The sequence below is a fragment of the Tachyglossus aculeatus genome, chromosome 10 (genome assembly GCF_015852505.1).
Source record: "Tachyglossus aculeatus isolate mTacAcu1 chromosome 10, mTacAcu1.pri, whole genome shotgun sequence".
Lineage (NCBI taxonomy): Eukaryota > Metazoa > Chordata > Mammalia > Monotremata > Tachyglossidae > Tachyglossus > Tachyglossus aculeatus.
The window spans coordinates 49311377-49332965 of record NC_052075.1 but is presented as its reverse complement, the minus strand read 5'-3'; the positions used below and the strand labels follow the sequence as shown (position 1 = coordinate 49332965).

General features: G+C 52.0%; 1 protein-coding gene across 1 annotated transcript; it reads left to right on the top strand.

Annotated features, from left to right (window-relative positions):
- Positions 1-477: 477 nt before the first annotated feature.
- On the top strand, positions 478-12124 carry ADCK2 (aarF domain containing kinase 2). The gene is made up of 8 exons (XM_038752799.1): positions 478-1451; positions 5221-5367; positions 7738-7866; positions 7996-8091; positions 8344-8565; positions 8684-8812; positions 10796-10849; positions 11131-12124. Exons 1-8 carry the CDS (start codon positions 573-575, stop codon positions 11269-11271), a joined length of 1797 nt encoding a protein of 598 aa, XP_038608727.1. The 5' UTR covers positions 478-572; the 3' UTR covers positions 11272-12124.
- The last annotated feature ends 9465 nt before the right edge of the window (positions 12125-21589 follow it).

Genomic DNA, 21589 nt, shown 5'->3' with positions numbered 1-21589 from the left:
CCTCGGCCGCCCCCCGCAGAAAAATTTCCCCTCACGCGCATGCGCACTCGTGGCCTCCTCGGCGTCTGAGGGAAAAGAGGGCGGAAGGCGGGAAAACGTGGTGGCCTCCCCTCAATCAATCAATCGTATTTATTGAGCGCTTCCTGGGTGCAGAGCACTGTACTGAGCGCTTGGGAAGTACAAATTGGCGACATACAGAGACAGTCCCTACCCAACAGTGGGCTCCCAGTCTAAAAGACTCAGCTGGTCCTGCCATCAGGGATGTGCCTCGACAGGCCGAGGCCAACCGCAGGCCATCCATTGATCGATTGAGCCCCCTGTTGGGTAGGGACCATCTCTAGTTGTTGCCAAGCGCTTAGTCCAGTGCTCTGCACACAGTAAGCGCTCAATAAATCATCAATCGTACTTATTGAGCGCTTACTATGTGCACAGCACTGGACTAAGCGCTTGGGAAGTACAAATTGGCAACATACAGAGACGGTCCCTACCCAACAGCGGGCTCACAGTCTAATAAATACGATTGATTGATTGAGGGCTCCTGGTTTGGGGAGGGGACCTCACCGCACCAGGCCATGATCGTCGCTTGGCGCGTCTCCGCCAGGTTGTGCCTGGCCCCGCTGAGGGGCTTCGAGGCCGGAAGGGGCGAACGCCCACCGAATGAGGCCACCCCTCTGCGCATCCCACGCGGGTGGCCCAAGCTGGCGCTGGCCTTCTGGGGGTCCAGAGAGGCGTCCGGGGGCCGACGAGACCCCCTTCCGAGCGCCCCGGGCGGCCCCGTCTTGGACGCCCCCGAGGCCCCGCTGCTTGGCCGCCTCTTCGGCCAGCTGGGCCTGGGGCTGCGGCTGGGCCTGCGGGCCTGCGTGCTGCTCCTCAAGTTCGCGCCCCTGCTGCTGGCCTACCCCCTCACCCGCCTGTCCCCCCGCTTCTCCTCTCTCTGGCTGCGCCTCCTGCTCAGGGCCACCGAGTCCTCGGGCCCCACCTTCATCAAACTGGGCCAGTGGGCCAGCACCCGGCGCGATCTGTTCTCCGAGGAGTTCTGCGCCACGTTCTCCCGCCTCCACGTTGGCGCGGGCCCGCACCCCTGGGCCCACACCAAGCTGGTCCTCCGGCGGGCCGTGGGGGAGGACTGGCGGCGGGCCCTCCGCTTCCAGAGCGAGGAGCCCGTCGGGGCCGGCTGCGTCGCCCAAGTGTACAAAGCCTACGTCAGCGTTGACTACCTGGAGGACCCCCGCTTCCGCGGGGCAGGCCCGGACTCCGGACCCGGGGGCCGGCTGGGGACGGGCCTGCGAGGCCTCTTGGGGTACCCGTGGGTGGGGCAGAAGTTGGGGGGGACTTGGCCGGACCCCCCGTTACCCAAGGCCCTGGGGGCCGGAAGCCCCCTGGGCCGAAATCCCTCGCCACCCCTTGACCGTGGGAATGAGCCGGACCGCCAGATCCCAGTGGCGGTCAAGGTGAGTGCTTCCGGGTACAGAAGCAACGTGGCCTAATAATAATAATCATAATAATGTTGGTATTTGTTAAGCGCTTACTATGTGCCAAGCACTGCTGTACATACAAGATAATCAGGTTGTCCCACGTGGGGTTCACAGTCTTCACCCCCGTTTTCCAGATGAGGGAACTGAGGCCTAGAGAATATTTGCTAAGCGCTTACTATGTGCCAAGCACTGCTGTACATACAAGATAATCAGGTTGTCCCACGTGGGGTTCACAGTCTTCACCCCCATTTTCCAGGTGAGGGGACTGAGGCCTAGAGAATATTTATTAAGCGCTTACTATGTGCCAAGAACTGTTGTACCTACAAGATAATCAGGTTGTCCCACGTGGGGTTCACAGTCTTCATCCCCGTTTTCCAGATGAGGGAACTGAGGCCTAGAGAATATTTGTTAAGCACTTACTATGGGCCAAGCACTGTTGTACATACAGGATAATCAGGTTGTCCTACGTGGGGTTCACAGTCTTCACCCCCATTTTCCAGATGAGGGAACTGAGGCCTAGAGAATATTTGTTAAGTACTTACTATGTGCCAAGCACTGTTGTACATACAAGATAATCAGGTTGTCCCACGTGGGGTTCACAGTCTTCACCCCCATTTCCCAGATGAGGGAACTGAGGCCTAGAGAATATTTGTTAAGCACTTACTATGGGCCAAGCACTGTTGTACATGCAAGATAATTAGGTTGTCCTACGTGGGGTACACAGTCTTCATCCCCGTTTTCCAGATGAGGGAACTGAGGCCTAGAGAATATTTGTTAAGCACTTACTATGTGCCAAGCACTGCTGTACATACAAGATAATCAGGTTGTCCCACGTGGGGTTCACAGTCTTCACCCCCATTTTCCAGGTGAGGGGACTGAGGCCTAGAGAATATTTGTTAAGTGCTTACTATGTGCCAAGCACTGTTGTACATACAAGATAATCAGGTTGTCCCATGTGGGGTTCACAGTCTTCACCCCCATTTTCCAGATGAGGGAACTGAGGCCTAGAGAATATTTGTTAAGCGCTTACTATGTGCCAAGCACTGTTGTACATACAAGATAATCAGGTTGTCCCATGTGGGGTTCACAGTCTTCACCCCCATTTTCCAGATGAGGGAACTGAGGCCTAGAGAATATTTGTTAAGCACTTACTATGTGCCAAGCACTGTTGTACATACAAGATAATCAGGTTGTCCCACATGGGGTTCACAGTCTTCACCCCCATTTTCCAGTTGAGGGAACTGAGGCCCAGAGAAGTCAGTGACTTGCCCAAGGTCACACAGCTGACAAGTGGCGGAGCTGGGATTTGAGCCCATGACCTCTGACTCCAAAGCCCGGGCTCTTTCCACTGAGCCACGCTGCTTCCTCTAATGGGCCAGGCCTAATGGATAGAATCCAGGCCTGGAAATCGGAAGGACCTCAGTTTTAAGCTCGGCCCTACCACTTAGACTGTGAGCCCACTGTTGGGTAGGGACTGTCTCTATATGTTGCCAACTTGGACTTCCCAAGCGCTTAGTACAGTGCTGTGCACATAGTAAGCGCTCAATAAATACGATTGATTGATTGATTGTCCGTGGTGTGAACTTGGGCCTTCTCTGTGCCTCAGTTACCTCACTTGTAAAATGGGGATGAATAATAATAGCGCTTACTGTGTGCGGAGCGCTGCACTAAGCGCTTGGGAAGCAGCGTGGCTCAGCGGAAGGAGCCCGGGCTTTGAAGTCAGAAGTCATCGGTTCAAATCCCGTCTCTGCCACTTGTCAGCTGTGGGACTTTGGGCTAGTCGCTTCACTTCTCTGGGCCTCAGTTACCCCCTCTGTAAAATGGGGATTAGGACTGTGAGCCCCACGTGGGACAACCTGATCACCTTGTTAATTCCCCAGCGCTTAGAACAGTGCTTTGCACATAGTAAGTGCTTAATAAATGCCATCATTATTATTATTACTATTAATAATAATAATGGCAACCTGATTAACTTGAATTCACCTCAGCATTTAAAACAGGGCTTGATACAGAGTAAATGCTTAACAAATATAATAATAAGTTTTTAATATAATAATAATGTTTTTACGTATTTATTACTCTATTTTACTTGTCCATATTCTATTTATTTTCTTTGGTTAATATGTTTTGTTTTGTTCTCTGTCTCCCCCTTCTAGACTGTGAGCCCACTGTTGGGTAGGGACCGTCGCTAGATGTTGCCAACTTGGACTTCCCAAGCGCTTAGTCCAGTGCTCTGCACACAGTCAGCGCTCAATAAATACGATGGAATGAATGAATGAAAGCACTGAGCGGTTGAGTGACTTGCCCAGAGCAGGCAGGCGGCAGAGCTGGGGCTGGAATCCGGGTCTCCCGAGTCCCAGGCTGGTTCCCCAGTCCAGTCCAGCGCTTAGAACAGTGCTTTGCACATAGTAAGCGCTTAGTAAATGCCTTATTATTGTTATTATTATAAAGGAAATTAAATTGAGCAGACCTCCGAGTCTCACCATGTTCCCTTTCCCGGAGGAGGCAGTAACGGGAAGCGGATGAGTGAATCCCGGAGGCAAGCAGTGAGGGACTGTGAGCCCCCCGTGGGACAACCTGATCACCTTGTATCCCCCCTCAGCGCTTAGAACAGTGCTTTGCACATCGTAAGCGCTTAACAAATACCATTATTATTATTATTATTATTATTATTTTTATTATTGCACACAGAGGGAGCAGGAGCCACAGAGGGCCTGGATAATAGACAGCTGTGGGACCATTCCTGACTCGCATGGTTGAGAGGCAGCTGTCCTGCAGCTGCTTTCCTCCGGTTGCTGTTTCCCCCTCCTTTTAGTTATCCCCAAAGAGGATAATAATAATAATTATAACAATAATAATTGTGGTATTTGTTAAGCACCTACTGTGCACCAGGCACGCTACTAAGCACTGGGGGAGATGCAAGCAAATCAAGCTGGACACAATCCCTGGCCTACATGGGGCTCACAGTCTTAATTCCCATTTTACAGATGAGGGAACAGAGGCACAGAGAAGTGAAGGGACTTTCCCAAGGTCACACAGCAGACGTGGCAGAGCCGGGATTAGAACCCAGGATCTTCTGGACTCCCAATCCCGCACTCTATCCACTAAGCCCGAGGATTCCCCCGCCCCTCCGGCACCAGCCCACGAAGGCGCCTCAAAGCCCTGTTCCTTTATAATAATTATGGTATTTGTTAAGCGCTTACTATGTGCCAAGAACTGTTCTAAGCATGGAGCAGCGTGGCTCAGAGGAAAGAGCCCAGAATTTGGAGTTGGAGGTCATGGGTTCAAATCCCGGTCAGCTGTGTGACTTTGGGCAAGCCACTTAACTTCTCTGTGCCTCAGTTCCCTCATCTGTAAAATGGGGAATATGACTGTGAGCCCCCCGTGGGCCGACCTTGTATCCCCCCAGCGCTTAGAACAGTGCTTTGCACATAGTAAGCGCTTAACAAATACCATTAAAAAAAAAGGTAATCAGGTTGTCCCACGTGGAGCTCACAGGCTTAATCCCCATTTTACAGATGAGGGAGCTGAGGCACAGAGAAGTTAAGTGACATGCCCAGGGTCACACAGCAGCCAAGTGGCAGTGGTGGGATTAGAACCCATGACCTCCGACTCCCAAGCCCGGGCTCTTTTCGCTTATTTGCATGGTTAGAGTGAATGAGGGCTCCCGGCCCACCCAGCCTCTCCCAGTCTATCAGATGACGCATCTGCGAGCCTGGGCCTTCCGGTTGTCTCCCTTGGGCAGGTCCTGCACCCCGGCCTGGCCCAAAAAGTCCACATGGATTTGCTGCTGATGAAGATGGGCAGCCGCGTCCTGGGGCTGTTGCCAGGGGTCAAGTGGCTCAGCTTGACAGAGATCGTGGAGGAGTTTGAGAAGCTCATGATACAACAGGTGAGCCTCCCCCCTTCCCCCCGGCCCGTATCGTGGTCATAATGGGGGTATCTGTTTAGCCTTGCCCCACATGGGGCCTCTGGGCTAAGGGGCAGGGAGAACAGAAGTTGAATCCCCACTTGACAGATAAGGAAACTGAGACACAGAGGAATTAGCCATTTGCCCAAGGTCACCCAGCGGGCAAGTGGCGGAGCAGGGATTATTTATTTTATTAATATGTTCGGTTTTGTTCTCTGTCTCCCCCTTCTAGACTGTGAGCCCACTGTTGGGTAGGGACTATGTTGCCAACTTGTACTTCCCAAGCTCTCTGCACACAGTAAGGGCTCAATAAATACGATTGATTGATTGATTGATTAGAACCCAGGGCTCTTTCCACTAGGCCAACGCTGCTGCCTGGGGAAGCCCCAAGAGCTGACCCTGGGGAGGGAGATCAGGGAGCAGTTAGCCTGGGGATGGGTGGTGTTGGGATCCCCCTCTCCGCTCCTCCTTGGCCATCAAGTTATCAGGCAGGGTGGGGAGGCCTGGCCTGCCGCCAGTTAACAGCTGACCGCTCTGCCCTCCGCTTCCCTAGACTGGTCTCACCCCACCTCCCCTCGAGGGGTTAATCCTCCAGCCGCTTGGAAGCCCCCCAGCAAACACTGTCCCCAGGAGCAGCCGGCCGGCAGCTGGGTCCTTCCAGACCAGCTTGGGGCTGAACTAGAAAGAGTCCAGCAGTAAGAGACATGCCGGTGCTAGTCTCAGCCCGGAAAATCCCGCCTCTGTGAGTCAGAGTGGGATGGTCAAGGCCCGTCCTTGCCTGGGCCACCCACCCATCCAGGATATGTACCAAAGGGGCTGGGCCTCTTTTGGGACTCTCGGGTTTTTTGTTTTTTATTTCAATGGCATCTGGTAGACTTTTACTGTACTAAGCATTGGGATAGACAGCCCTGTCAAGTTGGACGTAGTCCCTGTCCCACATGGGGCTCACAGTCTTAATTCCCTTAATTCCCTGCTGCCTTGTGACACAGCTGACAGACCCTCAGCTCTTCGAGAGCAGGGAACGGGACAATTTGCTTTTTGAAAGTTCCCCAGTGCTTCACCCAGTCCCTGCCCCCCTCCCACCAACCCCGGGGGTGCTCAGTAAATAGCGGTCCCCACGATGGATCAGGAGCCTTCAGGGGGTACAAACAGAGGCTGTCTCCTCCCCCGCTCCCCAGTCTTCCGGCCCCCCATCTCTGGGCCCCTGAGGGAGTCCGGTGGTCAGCACCCTTGGCCTAGAGAGTGGCTCGGCCTCAGTTCGGCGTCTAGGTTTGCTCATCTGCCCCGTAGCCGGTCACGAGCCACAGCCGCTTTCTCCATCTCACTGGACCGTCCGGCCCGTTGGGGGAAAGTTGTGTGGAGCCTGGGGGCGAGGTAGCCAGGAGGATCGAAGGCGGCCAGCTCTGGGCCGAGGCTCTCCCGATGGCCTCTCTGGGGCGGGAGGCCCCCACCTTGCCTTGCGGGGAGAACCCCAGTTTGCCATTGAAACTGAAACGGGTGGAGGAAGTAGCGCGTCAGTCTTCCTTGCTGGCAGTTTGGGGTGAGCTACTGGTGGGCAGGGCTCCTCCTTCGTGGCTGCCTCTCCATTGAGAGTATCTGCTGCCCGCTGGCTTTTCACAGTGCGTGGGGTGGGCATGTTAGTACTCACCAGTAGCATTTACCAGAACCATTGTCTTTAAGACATTCCCTCAGCTCTCTTACTAAACCACTCTCTTCTCCCACTGCACCCCAGCTCTCACTCTTAGCTCCTCTCCAGCTCATCTACTCACTGTGCTGCACTCTCCCACACCACCGACCTTGTTCACCTCCTGGAATTCCCTTATCCTCACATCCAGCAGACTCTTGCTCTCCCCATCTTCAAAGCCCTCCTGAGAGCACATGTCCTCCAGGAGGCCTTCCCTGACTGATCTCTCATCTCCCCGCCCTGTGTCTCTCAAATGCCACTCGGGCAATTCTCAGCCACCAAAGCGCTTTAGCATTTGCAACTCCTCATAGCTCAGTGGAAAGAGCCTGGGCTTTGGAGTCAGAGGTCATGGGTTCAAATCCCAGCTGCGCCAACTGTCAGCTGTGTGACTTTGGACAAGTCACTTCACTTCTCTGGGCCTCAGTTACCTCCTGTGTAAAATGGGGATTAAAACTGTGACAACCCAATCACCTTGTAACCTCCCCAGCGCTTAGAACAGTGCTTTGCACGTAGTAAGCGCTTAACAAATACCATCATCATCATCCCAGACCGGGCCGGGGACCCGTGCTTAACCGGATCGGGCTGGGGGCCGCTCCCAGCTCCCCTTCCCCGGAGCCCTTCGTTCTCCAGCAAGGGGACCCCGACCTCTCTCCTCCCTCCGGCCACAGATCGACCTGCGCTACGAAGCCTGGAACCTGGAGCGCTTCCACCACAATTTCCGGCACGTGGACTTCGTCCGGTTCCCGACCCCGCTGCGGCCCTTCGTTACCAGCAGCCTCCTGGTGGAAACTTTTGAAGTGCGAGGGTGGGGACGGGGTGTGGGGAGGGCTCCCGGCTAAACTCCTCCGGGCCCTTCCGCCGTTGGCCGGCGGCTGGGTCAAACGGGTGGGCCGGGAGGCCGATGCCCCGCTCACCTTTGCTTGCAGGAAAGCGTGCCCGTCTCGAGCTACCTGCCGTTGGCCGTTCCTCCGGAGCTCAAAAGGAAAATAGCGAGGCTGGGCATCGACATGCTCCTGAAGATGGTAGGGCAGGGACGCGGGTCCGTGGGGGGCTGGGGAATCCCCCCACCCGTCCGCCGCCGCTCTGGCAGGGCCGAGACTCAGGAGACGGGAGGCGGATGGAAAGGCCGGATCGCGGTGCGGTTGGGGCATCACCCCGGTTGGCAGAGGTGATCTGCTAGAGTGGCGGGCGAGGCACCGGGACTCCAAGGAGGGCCGGTGGGCGTCGTGGGGGCGGGGGGGGTGTCAGCGGGCTGGCCGCGACTCTCCCTCCAGGTGTTCGTGGACAACCTGGTGCATGCTGACCTGCATCCCGGGAACATCCTGGTCCAGGGCGGAGACGGCCCGGCGGGCACACGCGATCCCCCCGTGGCGGCCGCGAAGCCGCCCGCCCTCCCCCTGCGGCTGGTGCTGCTGGACGCGGGCATCGTCGCCGAGCTGCGGGAGGCCGACCGCGAGAACTTCCGCGCCGTCTTCCGGGCCGTCGCGTTGGGGCAGGTGAGGCCGCCGCCGGGGAGTGCCCGGAGGCCGGTGGCGGAGCCGGTGCCCCCCCGGTGGGGCGTGGGGCCCTGACACCCGGGGACCACCCGTCTCCCCCTCCCCACCCTCCAACCAGGGCGAGAGAGTGGCCGAGCTCATCCTGCACCACGCTCGGGCCAGCGAGTGCCGCGACGTGGAACGCTTCAAGGCCGAGATGGCGGACCTGGTGACCCGGGTCCGGGAGAACACCGTCGCCCTGGGCAAGGTGGGTGAGCCGGGTCGGGGCTGGGATGCCCATCTCCCCCTTTCTTCTAGACTGTGAGCCCACTGTTGGGTAGGGACCGTCTCTATATGTTGCCAACTTGCACTTTCCAAGTGCTTAGTCCAGAGCTCTGCACGCAGTAAGCGCTCAATAAATACGATTGATTGATTGATTGATTTCCTCCCTCGGCTCCCAAATGCCACCTCGTCTTTAGCCTCTTCCCGGACCCTCAGGGAGGTCCTGCTTCCCCTCAGGCAGATTTTTTGCTGTTTGTTGAGCACCTGCCGCGAGCAAAGCACCGTGCTACTGGATCAGTGGTATTTATTGAGCACTTACTGTCGGCCGAGCATTCAGCTGAGCGCTTGGGAGAGTGTGTAGTTTACAGGCTGTTTCCACCCTCTGCCCTTTGGCATGTTTGGTTTTGTTCTCTGTCTCCCCCTTTTAGACTGTGAGCCCACTGTTGGGTAGGGACTGTCTCTATATGTTGCCATCTTGTACTTCCCAAGCACTTAGTACAGTGCTCTGCACACAGTAAGTGCTCAATAAATGCGATTGATTGATTGATTGATACTCAGGGTCAGTCAATCAATCAGTGGTCTTTATTGACCCCTGGACACTTGATATTCTCCCCACCCACAACCTCAATGCACTTCTGTACAAACCTTTAAATTCTATATTATAAATTACTTATTCATTCATATTAATCTCTGCCTCCCCCTCTAGACCGTAAGCTCGTTATGGGCAGGGAATGTGTCGGCTGATTCTGTTGTACTGTCCCAAGCTCTCCACATAGTGAGCGCCTGCTCTGAGCAGAGCACTGTGGTGAACACTTGGGAGAGTACCACAGGGCAGGAAGACATGACTCTCCTGCCCTTGAGGAACTTACATTGTAGCAGGGAAGATGGATGTGAAAATATTCAAGGATTAGAGGGTCTGTACAGAAGTGGGGAGTGTTTATGGTGGTGGTAAGTAGAAAGTGCTTAGTGGGTACAGACTCAAGTGCGTGGTTGCAGAAGAGAGAGAATAGGGTAGGGGGATGAGAGGTTAGGCAGGGAAGGCTTCCTGGAGGAGATGTGATTATAGTATGGCTTTGAAAATGAGGATAATGGTGGATCTTTGGTACGAAGGGGGACCGACTTCCAGACAGGAGGGACGGCTTGATTGTTGAACTCATACACTCTCCCAAGCGCTTGGTACAGTGCTGTGCACACAATAAGCACTCAGTAAATACCAGTGATTGATTGAGGAGTAGGTGGTGAGAGAGAGGAGTGAGTACATTGGCGTTAGAGGAGCGAAGCATGTGGGAGGAAAGAAGAGGGACTGGTTGCTTCCCTTGCCCAGGAGGGCAAGCCGGGTATCTGACATCTTCATCCTGACTGCCCCTGGCCTGCCATGGGGCGGGGGGTTGGGGCGGAGGAGGATGTCTCCCCAGTGTCCCTCTCCAGGAGATGAGGGAACTGAGGCACAGAGAAGTGAGGTGACTTGCCCAAGGTCACACAGCTGACAATTGGCAGAGCCGGGATTTGAACCCATGACCTCTGACTCCAAAGCCCGTGCTCTTTCCTACTGCACTAAGCGCTTGGGAAGTACAAGTTGGCAACATTGAGGAGCAGCGAGGCTCAGTGGAAAAGAGCCCGGGCTTTGGAGTCAGAGGTCATGGGTTCGAATCCCTGCTCCACCACTTGTCAGCTGTGTGACTTTGGGCAAGTCATTTTGCTTCTCTGGGCCTCAGTTCCCTCATCTGTAGAATGGGGATGAAGACTGTGAGGCCCCCCCCCCGCCCCCCGGACAACCTGATCACCTTGTAACCTCCCCAGTGCCTAGAACAGTGCTTTGCACATAGTAAGCGCTTAATAAATGCAACCGTCATTATCATGTCCAGTCTTTGAGGGGAGGAGTCCGGGCAGCTAGCGGAAAAAATGGCTCAGGCTGGGACCGGCAGGGCGTCCCGGGGCCTCTGCCGTGAGACTCCCTCTTCCCTCCCAGCTCCAGGTGGCCGACCTGCTGTCCAGTGTCTTCAAGCTGCTGATGACCCACAAGGTGAGCCGGTTCTCCTTGCTCAGGCAGGGGCTTCCCAGAGGATGCTGGCTGGGAGGGCCGGGTGGGCATGGAGCGGGATGGACCGCGTCTGCCCGCCTCCGAGCCGCCCGCCGGGAGCATTCGGTCCGGGTCGCTGGGGCCTGGGGGGTTGGCACAGGGGCCCTGGAGAATCTGTGCTTCTCCCGATGCCCTTGGAGGTGGCCGGATTGGGAAGTGGGTCTGTCTGGTCTCGGAAAGCCCCTCCCCGCAAAAACGGCCTGCCTCTGCTCTCGCTGTTTCAGGTGAAGCTAGAGAGCAACTTTGCCTCGATGGTCTTGGCCATCATGGTGCTGGAAGGGCTGGGCCGTTCCCTGGACCCAGGACTGGACATCCTGGAGGCCGCCAAGCCTCTCCTCATCAGAAACCCAACTGCTGCCCTGTAGACGGGAGGCAGGGGAGCGGGAGATGGGCCTGGAACCTCGTTGACCGGGTCCCTCTCGGGCCACAAGACCTCCCCTCCGGGCCTCCCCTCTCCACTTCTAGCCCGTCGCTGGCCTCGGGCGGTGCTTTCATGGTTAAGGACAAGCGAGCACTGGATCGGCGTGCCGGTGGACGGCTGTCAGTTGAGCCCCTCCCAGGGGGCCGGGCTCTGTACTGGGGGCCCAGAGTAGGTGCCAGAACCCAAATGCATCCAGACTGGAGCTCTTTCCCCTCATCATCTCCCTTGCCCCCAGTCGTGGCCGAAGGATTTTGGAGGGACCGGGCGACGAGCAAGAACTGTAGAGAAAATGGTCTAAGCTACCGACCCAGGAAAATCAGCCATTCCCTGGGCTTAAAATGGTGGTGGGTTACGCCCTGCCATGTTAAGAAAATGGAATCCAACCCCCTGGAGATCCAGTAAGCTTCCAGGGGCGGGAGACACCAACCCGCTTAGAATAATAATAATAATAATGATAATGATGGCATTTTGGGGCCCACCCAAGGCGGGGGGCTGGACCCTCCTTAACGGCCCTGCAAGGGGCGGGGTGAAGAACTGGGTTCTCTTGGTGGCGTAGAAGTCATTGGGGAGCAGGGAGTCGGGGTGATGGTGGTGGTAGAAGTCACATTTATTGGGCGCCCACTTGGTACAATACAGCCCTGTAGTAGGCACTTGGGACCGTGACAAGTTCCTTGCCCCCAAGGAGCGTACACCCTAGTAGGGGAGACCAGCGTGGTCAAAAGAGATAAACCACCCGTTGTGGTCAGGAAACTCTGTCAGCATGTACTCTCCCGAGCGCTTAGTACATGGTCGGCACACGGTAAATGCTTAATAAATGCGATCGATGGATTGACTGAGTGGTCCCAAGTTAACAAATACTACTTTCTTTCGCCTCCAGAAAGCTGCAGGGCATGGAATCCCCGGGCGTTGTTGGGAGGTGATCTCTTCCAAGAGGCCTAACTGTGGATCTAGACTCCAATCAACGGTATTTATTGAGCGCTTAGCGTGCAGAGCGCTACACTAAGGGCTTGGGAAGGGACAGTGTAACAGAGTTGGTAGACACATTCCCTGCCCACAAGAAGCTTCCAATCTAGAGGTGGTTGGCGCCCATCACAGTCCTGCCGAGCTTTCTGGGACCCCGGCGTTATTTGTCAAAATCCCCTTCCATTTTACTCACAGCCCGCAAGCGGGGAAGTCATCATCATCAATCGTATTTATTGAGCGCTTACTATGTGCCGAGCACTGTACTAAGCGCTTGGGAAGTACAAATTGGCAACATATAGAGACAGTCCCTACCCAACAGTGGGCTCACAGTCTAGAAAGTCACCATTCTCACTTTAGGGACGGGAAGTGTTATGGCCTCAGGGACCCTGACACTCATTCTCCAGGGTCTTGTCAAGACTCCCCCTCTAGACTATAAGCCCACATAAGAGAAACAGTGTTGCCTAGTGGATAGAGCCCAGGCCTGAGAGTCAGAAGGATCTGGGTTCTAATCCTGGCTCCGCCACTTGTCGGCTGTGTGCCCTTGGGCCAATCACCTCACTTCTCTGGGCCTCAGTAACCTCATCTGTCAAATGGGGATTAAGAATGGGAGCCCAATTGGGGGCAGGGACTGTGACCAGCCTGATTAGCTTGTATCTACCCCACTGCTTAGTACTGTGCTTGGCACATAGTAAGTGCCTAACAAATGTCATTAAAAAATCAATCAATCAATCGTATTTATTGAGCGCTTACTGTGTGCAGAGCACTGTACTAAGCGCTTGGGGAGCACAAGTTGGCAACCTATAGAGACAGTCCCTACCCAACAGTGGGCTCACAGTCTAAAAGGGGGAGACAGAGAACAAAACCAAACATACTAACAAAATAAAATAAATAGAATAGATATCAATGTAATAATCAATGTAATAATGGCATTTGTTAAGCGCTTACTATGTGCAAAACACTGTTCTAAGCGCTGGGGGGATACAAGGTGATCAGGTTGTCCCACGTGGGGCTCACAGTCTTAATCCCCATTTTACAGATGAGGGAACTGAGGCTCAGAGAAGTTAAGTGACTTGCCCAAGGTCACACAGCAGACATGTGGCGGAGCCAGGATTCGAACCCATGACCTCTGACTCCCAAGCCCGGGCTCTTTCCACTGAGCCACGCTGCTTCTCTGTACATGTATGTACAAGATATGTACAAGAGATATGTACAAGTAAAATAAATAAATAAATAGAGTAATAAATATGTACAAACATATATACAGGTGCTGTGGGGACCTGTATAGTACAGTGGTCTGCACACAGTAGGAGCTCAATAAATACCACCGGTTGAGCGATAAAAAGTTGGCTTGCATTAACTTGCATCTGTGGACTTTGGGGATCTGGGATTTTTGTACATCTTTGAAATCTGACCCAAAACGGAGAGGGACAAGTTGATGGGTTTCCGTGAGGACGTGAATCGGAATCTCTTAATGGGCTCCGAAGTCTCGGACTGAGGAAGAGTGGTCTCTGTTAATGATTGTGGGCCCGGGGGAGGCCAAAAAGGTGACTGGGGTCTTACTGGAGTCACTGGTGGAGGCAGAGAAAGCCAGAGTGTGAACCCCGCGGACTGTCTCCGGCCTGATTATCTTGTCCCTACCCCAGTGCTCAGAATTGCGCGTGGCACCTAGTAAACACTTAAATACCGTAATAATAATAATAATCATGATAGTATTTGTTAAGCCCTTACTAGGTGTTGAGCACTGTAATAATAATAATAACTGCATTTATTAAGCGCTTACTATGTGCAAAGTACTGTTCTAAGTGCTGGGAAGGTTACAAGGTGATCAGGTTGTCCCACGTGGGGTTCACAGTCTTAATCCCCATTTTTCAGATGGGGTAACTGAGGCCCAGAGAAGGGAAGTGATTTGCCCAAAGTCACACAGCTGACAAGCGGCGGAGCTGGGATTTGAACCCGTGACCTCTGACTCCAAAGCCCGGGCTCCTTCCACTGAGCCACGCTGCTTCTCTACTGTACTTCTCCACTGTACTAAGCGCTGGGGGAGATACAGCACAGTCAGGTCGGACAGTCCCTGTTCTTCCTGGGGCTCACACTCTTAAGTGGGAGGGAGAAAAGGTATTGACTACCCATTTTGCAGATGAGGCAATTGAGGCATAGAAATAAAGTGTTTTGCCCATGAATACCCATTTTGCAGATGAGGCAATTGAGGCATAGAAATGAAGTGTTTTGCCCAAGGTTAACCAGCTGTTACTATTCATCAAGCAGTCCATCAGTATATTGAACTCCTACTGTTCAATATACACCTACTGTTAGAGAAGCAGCGTGGCTCAGTGGAAAGAGCCGGGGCTTGGGAGTCAGAGGTCATGGGTTCGAATCCCGGCTCCACCATTTGTCAGCTGGGTGACCTTGGGCAAGTCACTTCACTTCTCTGGGCCTCAGCCCCCTCATACTTAAAATGGGGACTAAGACTGTGAGCCCCACGTGGGACAACCTTGATCACCTTGTATCCCCCCCCCCAGCGCTTAGAACAGTGCTTGGCACATAGTAAGGGCTTAACAAATACCACCATTATTATTATTATTACCGTGTACTGAGTACTCTATTAAGCATTTGGGAGAGTGCAGTAGATACCGACCCCTGCCCTCAAGAAGCTTACAGTCTCACGTGCAGTCAGCTGGGAAGAGGAATTCCAAGATGGACAGTCCGGAGGGATGGTAGGAGGGTGCTTCTCCTAAGCCAGGGACATTCCTTGGGCAGGGTGGATTGGGGGAATTGACGGAGCCCTGCTCAATGGGGAACTAGCGCGGTGCCAAGGACTTTTTCCCCGATGGAGTTGCGGGTGGGACAACTCTAGCGCCAAGTTGTTCCGTTCCTGAAACCATTCCGCCTCCTCCTCCCTCCCCAAGCCATAATAATAATAATAATAATAGCATTTATTAGGCACTTAATAAAGCACTGTTCTAAGCGCTGGGAAGCTTACAAGGTGATCAGGGTGTCCCACGTGGGGCTCACAGTCTTAATCCCCATTTTGCAGTTGAGGTAACTGAGGCCCGGAGAAGTGACGTGACTTGCCCAAAGTCACCCAGCGGACAGTTGGCGGAGCCGGGGTTTGAACCCGTGACCTCTGACTCCAAAGCCCGGGCTTTTTCCACTGAGCCAAGCTGCTTGGTAGCGCTGTGAAAAAGGGCAGGAGGGCCGCCCGAACCCGCGCCGTCCTGATCTCTTGGCGCTTGATTTGGGGTGGTGGTATCTGTGGTGGTATTTGTTAAGCGCTCACTTTGTGCCAGACACCGTACTGGAGAAGCAGCGTGGCTCAGTGGAAAGAGCCTGGGCTTTGGAGTCAGAGGTCATGGGTTCGAATCCTGCTCCGCCAGTTGTCAGCTGTGTGACTTTGGGTGAGTCACTTCTCTGTGCCTCAGTTCCCTCATCTGTAAAATGGGGATTAATACTGTGAGCCCCATGTGGGACAACCTTGTAACCTCCCAGTGCTTAGAACAGTGCTTTGCACATAGTAAGCGCTTAATAAATACCATCATCATCATCATCATCATTATTATTATTACTAAGCGCTGGGGTGGATGCAAGCAAATTGGGTTGGACACAGTTCCAGTCTTGACATTCCCCCTTTACAGATGAGGTAACCCAGAGAAGTGAGCCACTTGCCCAGGGTCACACAGCAAAGTGGCAGAGCCACTTGCCTAGGGGTTACAGTGCAGGGATTGGAGCTCGCTGTGGTTGTTTAAATCAATTAAAAATATAATTTTCCTTAGAGCTTTAATGCAGCATGTGGGAGGGCCGGGCCTACAGTGGTTTTGTGTTCCTGTCTGTCAAAAAAATAGAAAAATCCTGTTTCCCTTTCAAAAGCGTATAAGGGCAATCCTCGAGAATCCAGGCTTCGTTTGTGTTAGTGAAAAGAGAAATGAGCCAGAAAATGCTCTTATTGGGAAAAAAAGCACGAAACCAGGTTTATTGATGATTTTGAAACTCCAAGTCCACTTATGCTAATGTGTCCTGCTCTCTTTCTGCACTTTCTGTCGGCTTCGCACCCCCATACCGTCTCCTCTTACCTGGAATTGATTATAATATTGGTTTCCCCCACTAGATCGAGGGTAGCGGTCCTCACCGACTCTGTTGTCCTCTCCCCGGCATGTAGGGCAGTGCTCCGCATACAGTAAGTGCTTAGTAAATACCACTGATCGATGAACTCTGTTGTACTCTCCCAAGCATCTAGTACAGTGCTCTCTGCACAGAGCAAGCACTTAATAATTAAGACCATGGAGTAAGCAAAGCATCCCCTTCAAGCTTGAGAAGTAGCATGACCTGTATGTATGTATATATGTTTGTACATATTTATTTCTCTATTAATTTATTTATTTATTTTGCTTGTACATATCTATTCTATTTATTTTATTTTCTTGGTATGCTTGGTTTTGCTCTCTGTCTTCCCCTTTTAGACTGTGAGCCCACTATTGGGTAGGGACTGTCTCTATATGTTGCCAACTTGTACTTCCCAAGCGCTTAGTACAGTGCTCTGCACACAGCAAGCGTTCAATAAATACGATTGATGATGATGATGACCTTGTGGAAGGAGCAGCGGCCCAGGAGTCAGCAGCGTGGCTCAGTGGAAAGAGCCCGGGATTTGGAGTCAGAGATCATGGGTTCAAATCCCGGCTCCATCAGCTGTGTGACTTTAGGCAAGTCACTTTTCTCCATGCCTCAGTTACCTCATCTGTAAAATGGGGTTTAAAACTGTAAGCCCCCCTGCGGGACAACCTCATCATCCTGTAACCTCCCCAGCGCTTAGAACAGTGCTCTGCACATAGTAAGCACTTAACAAATACCATCATTATTATTATTATTATCCCGGATCTGCCACTTTGCTTCGTACGTGACCTGTGGCCGTCATTGCAGTTTTCTCTGCCTGTGTCCGCCTTGGAAAATGGGGATTAAATGCCTGCTGTCTGTTGTCCCTCCCTATCATTTTTTTAACAGTATTTACGCGCTTACTGTGTGTCAGACGCTATACGAAAAACTGGAGTGGATACAAGCTATTCCGGTTGGACACAGTCCGTGTCCCACATGGGGCTCATAGCCCTAATCCCCATTTTACAGATGAGGAAACTGAGGCCCAGAGTGACTTGTCCAAGGTCACACAGCAGACAGGTGGTGGAGCTGGGATTAGAACCTAGGTCCTTCTGATTCCCAGGCCCGGGCTCTGTCCATTAGGCCGTACTGCTTCCGAGGTTTAGAGAATACTACTACTTCATTCTCCCAAAGCTTTCCATCCTAACTCGACTACTGGCCTGCTGAGTGGCCTCAGGCAAACCAGTTCCCCTCTCTGCCTCGGTTTCCTCACCTGTATATATGTTTGTACGTATTTATTACTCTATTTATTTATCTATTTATTTTACTTGTACATATCTATTCTATTTCTTTTGTTAGTATGTTTGGTTTTGTTCTCTGTCTCCCCCTTTTAGTCTGTGAGCCCACTGTTGGGTAGGGACTGTCTCTATATGTTGCCAAATTGTACTTCCCAAGCGCTTAGTACAGTGCTCTGCACACAGTAAGCGCTCAATAAATACGATTGATGATGATGATGTTGATCTGCAAGCCGGGGGCCGGGGAGGGGAGGGCTGGCAGCGGCTCCTTGGGAAACAATTGTTGTGGGGAGCGTTGGCCTCCGACATAAGCCCACTGTTGGGTAGGGACTGTCTCTATATGTTGCCAATTTGTACTTCCCAAGCGCTTACTACAGTGCTCTGCACATAGTAAGCGCTCAATAAATACGATTGATGATGATGATGATAAGCCGGAGGAGTGGGCGAGACTGTTCCCTTCCCCACTGGGCCTTCTTTGGGCTCAGGCTCGTCCAGATGAAAATCGTGATTCAGAGCAAAGAGCCGGCGAAACTGCGAGACAGCCGCAGCCCGGAGAATCATCCATCATTGCTTATCTGGTTTTTTAAGGATGAAAGGCAGAGGTGAGAGAGAGAAATGGTTATTACCTCGAGGGCTTGCTTCAAATTTGTCCTCTGCGGCTGCTTAAAGTTCAGAACCCCCCTCTAATGCTAATTCCATCACTTATTTTTAGAATTCATTTCTTCTCTACAGGCTAAACATCACATCCTCCCGTTGGTTGATACACAGTTAAACTTCATGGCTACTGACTTATTGGATAATAATTCCTGCCTCTCCCTATAAGGCCATGGTAATTATTCTGACTATTTCTGACCATTCATTTCTTTTTAAAAGTGGTAGTTACATGCTTACTTTGTGCTAGGCACTGTACTAAGGACTGGGGTAGATACAAGCTAATCAGGTTCATTCAGTCATATTTATTGGGCGCTTACTGAGTGCAGAGCACTGCACTAAATTACTCTATTTTATATTACTCTATTTTATTTGTACATATTTATTCTATTTTTATTTTATTTTGTTAATATGGTTTGTTTTGTTCTCTGTCTCCCCCTTCTAGACTGTGAGCCCACTGTTGGCTCTTAGTGTTAGTAAGCGCTTAGTATTTCATTCATTGGCCCTGCTGAGAGCTCACCTCCTTCAGGAGGCCTTCCCAGACTGAGCCCCTTCCTTCCTCTCCCCCTCGTCCCCCTCTCCATCCCCCCATCTTACCTCCTTCCCTTCCCCACAGCACCTGTATATATGTATATATGGTTGTACATACTTATTACTCTATTTATTTATTTATTTATTTTACTTGTACATTTCTATCCTACTTATTTTATTTTGTTGGTATGTTTGGTTCTGTTCTCTGTCTCCCCCTTTTAGACTGTGAGCCCACTGTTGGGTAGGGACTGTCTCTATGTGATGCCAATTTGTACTTCCCAAGCGCTTAGTACAGTGCTCTGCACATAGTAAGTGCTCAATAAATACGATTGATTGATTGATTCATTCATTCAATCGTATTTATTGAGCGCTTACTGTGTGCAGAGCACTGGACTAAGTGCTTGGGAAGTACAAGTTGGCAACATATAGAAACGGTCCCTACCCAACAACGGTACTACATAATAAGAATAAGAATAATAATTGTGATATTTATGTGGTTACTATGTGCCAGGCACTCTACTAAGCACTGGGGTAAATTTAAGCAAATTGGGTTGGACAGAGTTCCTGTCCCATGTGGGGCTCACAGTCTCAATCCCCATTTTTCAGAGGGAACTGAGGCACAGAGAAGTTTAATGACTTGCCTAAGGTCACACAGCAGACATGTGGCTGCTGAGAGCTCACCTCCTCCAGGAGGCCTTCCCAGACTGAGCCCCTTCCTTCCTCTCCCCCTCGTCCCCCTCTCCATCCCCCCATCTTACCTCCTTCCCTTCCGCACAGCACCTGTATATATGTATATATGTTTGTACAGATTTATTACTCTATTTATTTATTTTACTTGTACATATCTATTCCATTTATTTTATTTTGTTAGTATGTTTGGTTTTGTTCTCTGTCTCCCCCTTTTAGACTGTGAGCCTGTTGTTGGGTAGGGACTGTCTCTATATGTTGCCAACTTGTACTTCCCAAGTGCTTAGTACAGTGCTCTGCACACAGTAAGCGCTCAATAAATACGATTGATTGATTGATTGGCGGAGCGGGGATTAGAACCCAGATCCTTTGACTCCCAGCCCTGGGCTCTTTCCAGTAGGCCACCCTGCCTTCCTTTTAACCTCAGTCCTGCAGCACACGCAGCTCTTGGGAAGAGTAGAAGAAACCACCCTGGCGTGGTTGGAAGGAAACTTCCCCGCAGCATCCCAATCCTGCCTGAAGCGTCTCGGGAGATTGAAGGCCAATCCACTTGGATGATGAATTTAAATAATAATAATCATAATTGGCATTTGTTAAGCACTTACTATGTGCAAAGCACTGTTCTAAGCGCTGGGGGGGGATACAGGGTGATCAGGTTGTCCCACGTGGGGCTCACAGTCTTAATCCCCATTTTACAGGTGAGGTAAATGAGGCCCAGAGAAGTTAAGTGACTTGCCCAAGATCACACAGCAGGCATGTGGCGGTGCGGGATTGGAACCCATGACCTCTGACTCCAAAGCCCGGGCTCTTTCCACTGAGCCACGCTGCTTCTCTAAAATTTTATCTCAGCACTCTTAGGTGATCTATTCTAGACCCTCCTAGGTATTTACAATCTTTTTTTCAACTCTCATACCAAAGAGGGGATTAGAACCCAGGCCTCCAGCCTTTCAAGGATGTTACTTTCCCTCTGAGCCACCACAGGCCTCACAATTTAGAGACCTCGCTTGGAAAGGAACCTGAATTTTCCATTTTTCCGGGGCTTTTGGACGCTGAATGTGTGTACGCACTCACCCACCCACCCGCCATGGGGATCGGAACCCACGGGGAACACCGATCCAAGCCCCTCTCCCACCCAGCTACGCACCGGGGCTCGGTGCCTGGGAGGGCCTCGTTCGGTCGGCAGATGGTGGGATATAAATGAACGAAGAGAACTGTGCGACTGAAACCAGCGCTGTCTGTCTATTTTCCAATTGGCTGAGTCGGGGCTGTTAGAACCTCATTTACAAGACCAAGAACTGCGCGAGAGAATGAAACCCCCTCTGTGGAAGAAAAAGGAAAACGAGGAAGGAGGCTGCGTGTTGCACGTATTTGACAAGTTCCATCGAGCTGTTACACCCTGTGGATGGTAAACAATAATAACAGCGTACTGTCGCGGCTAAATGCACGTTGAAAATCTGAGGAGCGCCTAAAAGAAATCAGTCTGCTTCGTGATTCACAGAGAGACTAAGGAAAAGAGGGAATCTACTCTGGCATTTAGAACAAGGCCTGGCACGTAATGAGTTCTAGACTGTGAGCCCACTGTTGGGTCGGGACTGTCTCTATATGTTGCCAACTTGTACTTCCCAAGTGCTTAGTACAGTGCTGTGCACACAGTAAGCGCTCAATAAATGTGACTGATTGATTGAGTGCTTAACAAATACCATGTAAAAAAAAGAGGAACGCGCCTGCCAATTCTGTTACACCTGTCAAGTCAGTGGATCATATTTATTGAGCGCTTACTGTACGCAGAGGTCTGTACTAAGTGCTTGGTGTTTAGTACAGTGCCCTGCACATAGTAAGCACTCCAAAAATATTGCTTAGCAAATTAAACTGCAGCCTCAGAACACGTTGGAAGAGTTGCCCCAACAGACCAGCACTTATCAATCATCAATCAGCGGTTGTCATCAGCTGATCAAGGCAATCATCAAAAAGGTAAGCCTGTAGCAAATCTGATCAGGTCCCACCTCTTCCTCCTCCTCCTCCTCCTCCTCCCCCCCGCCTAAGGGATGGGGA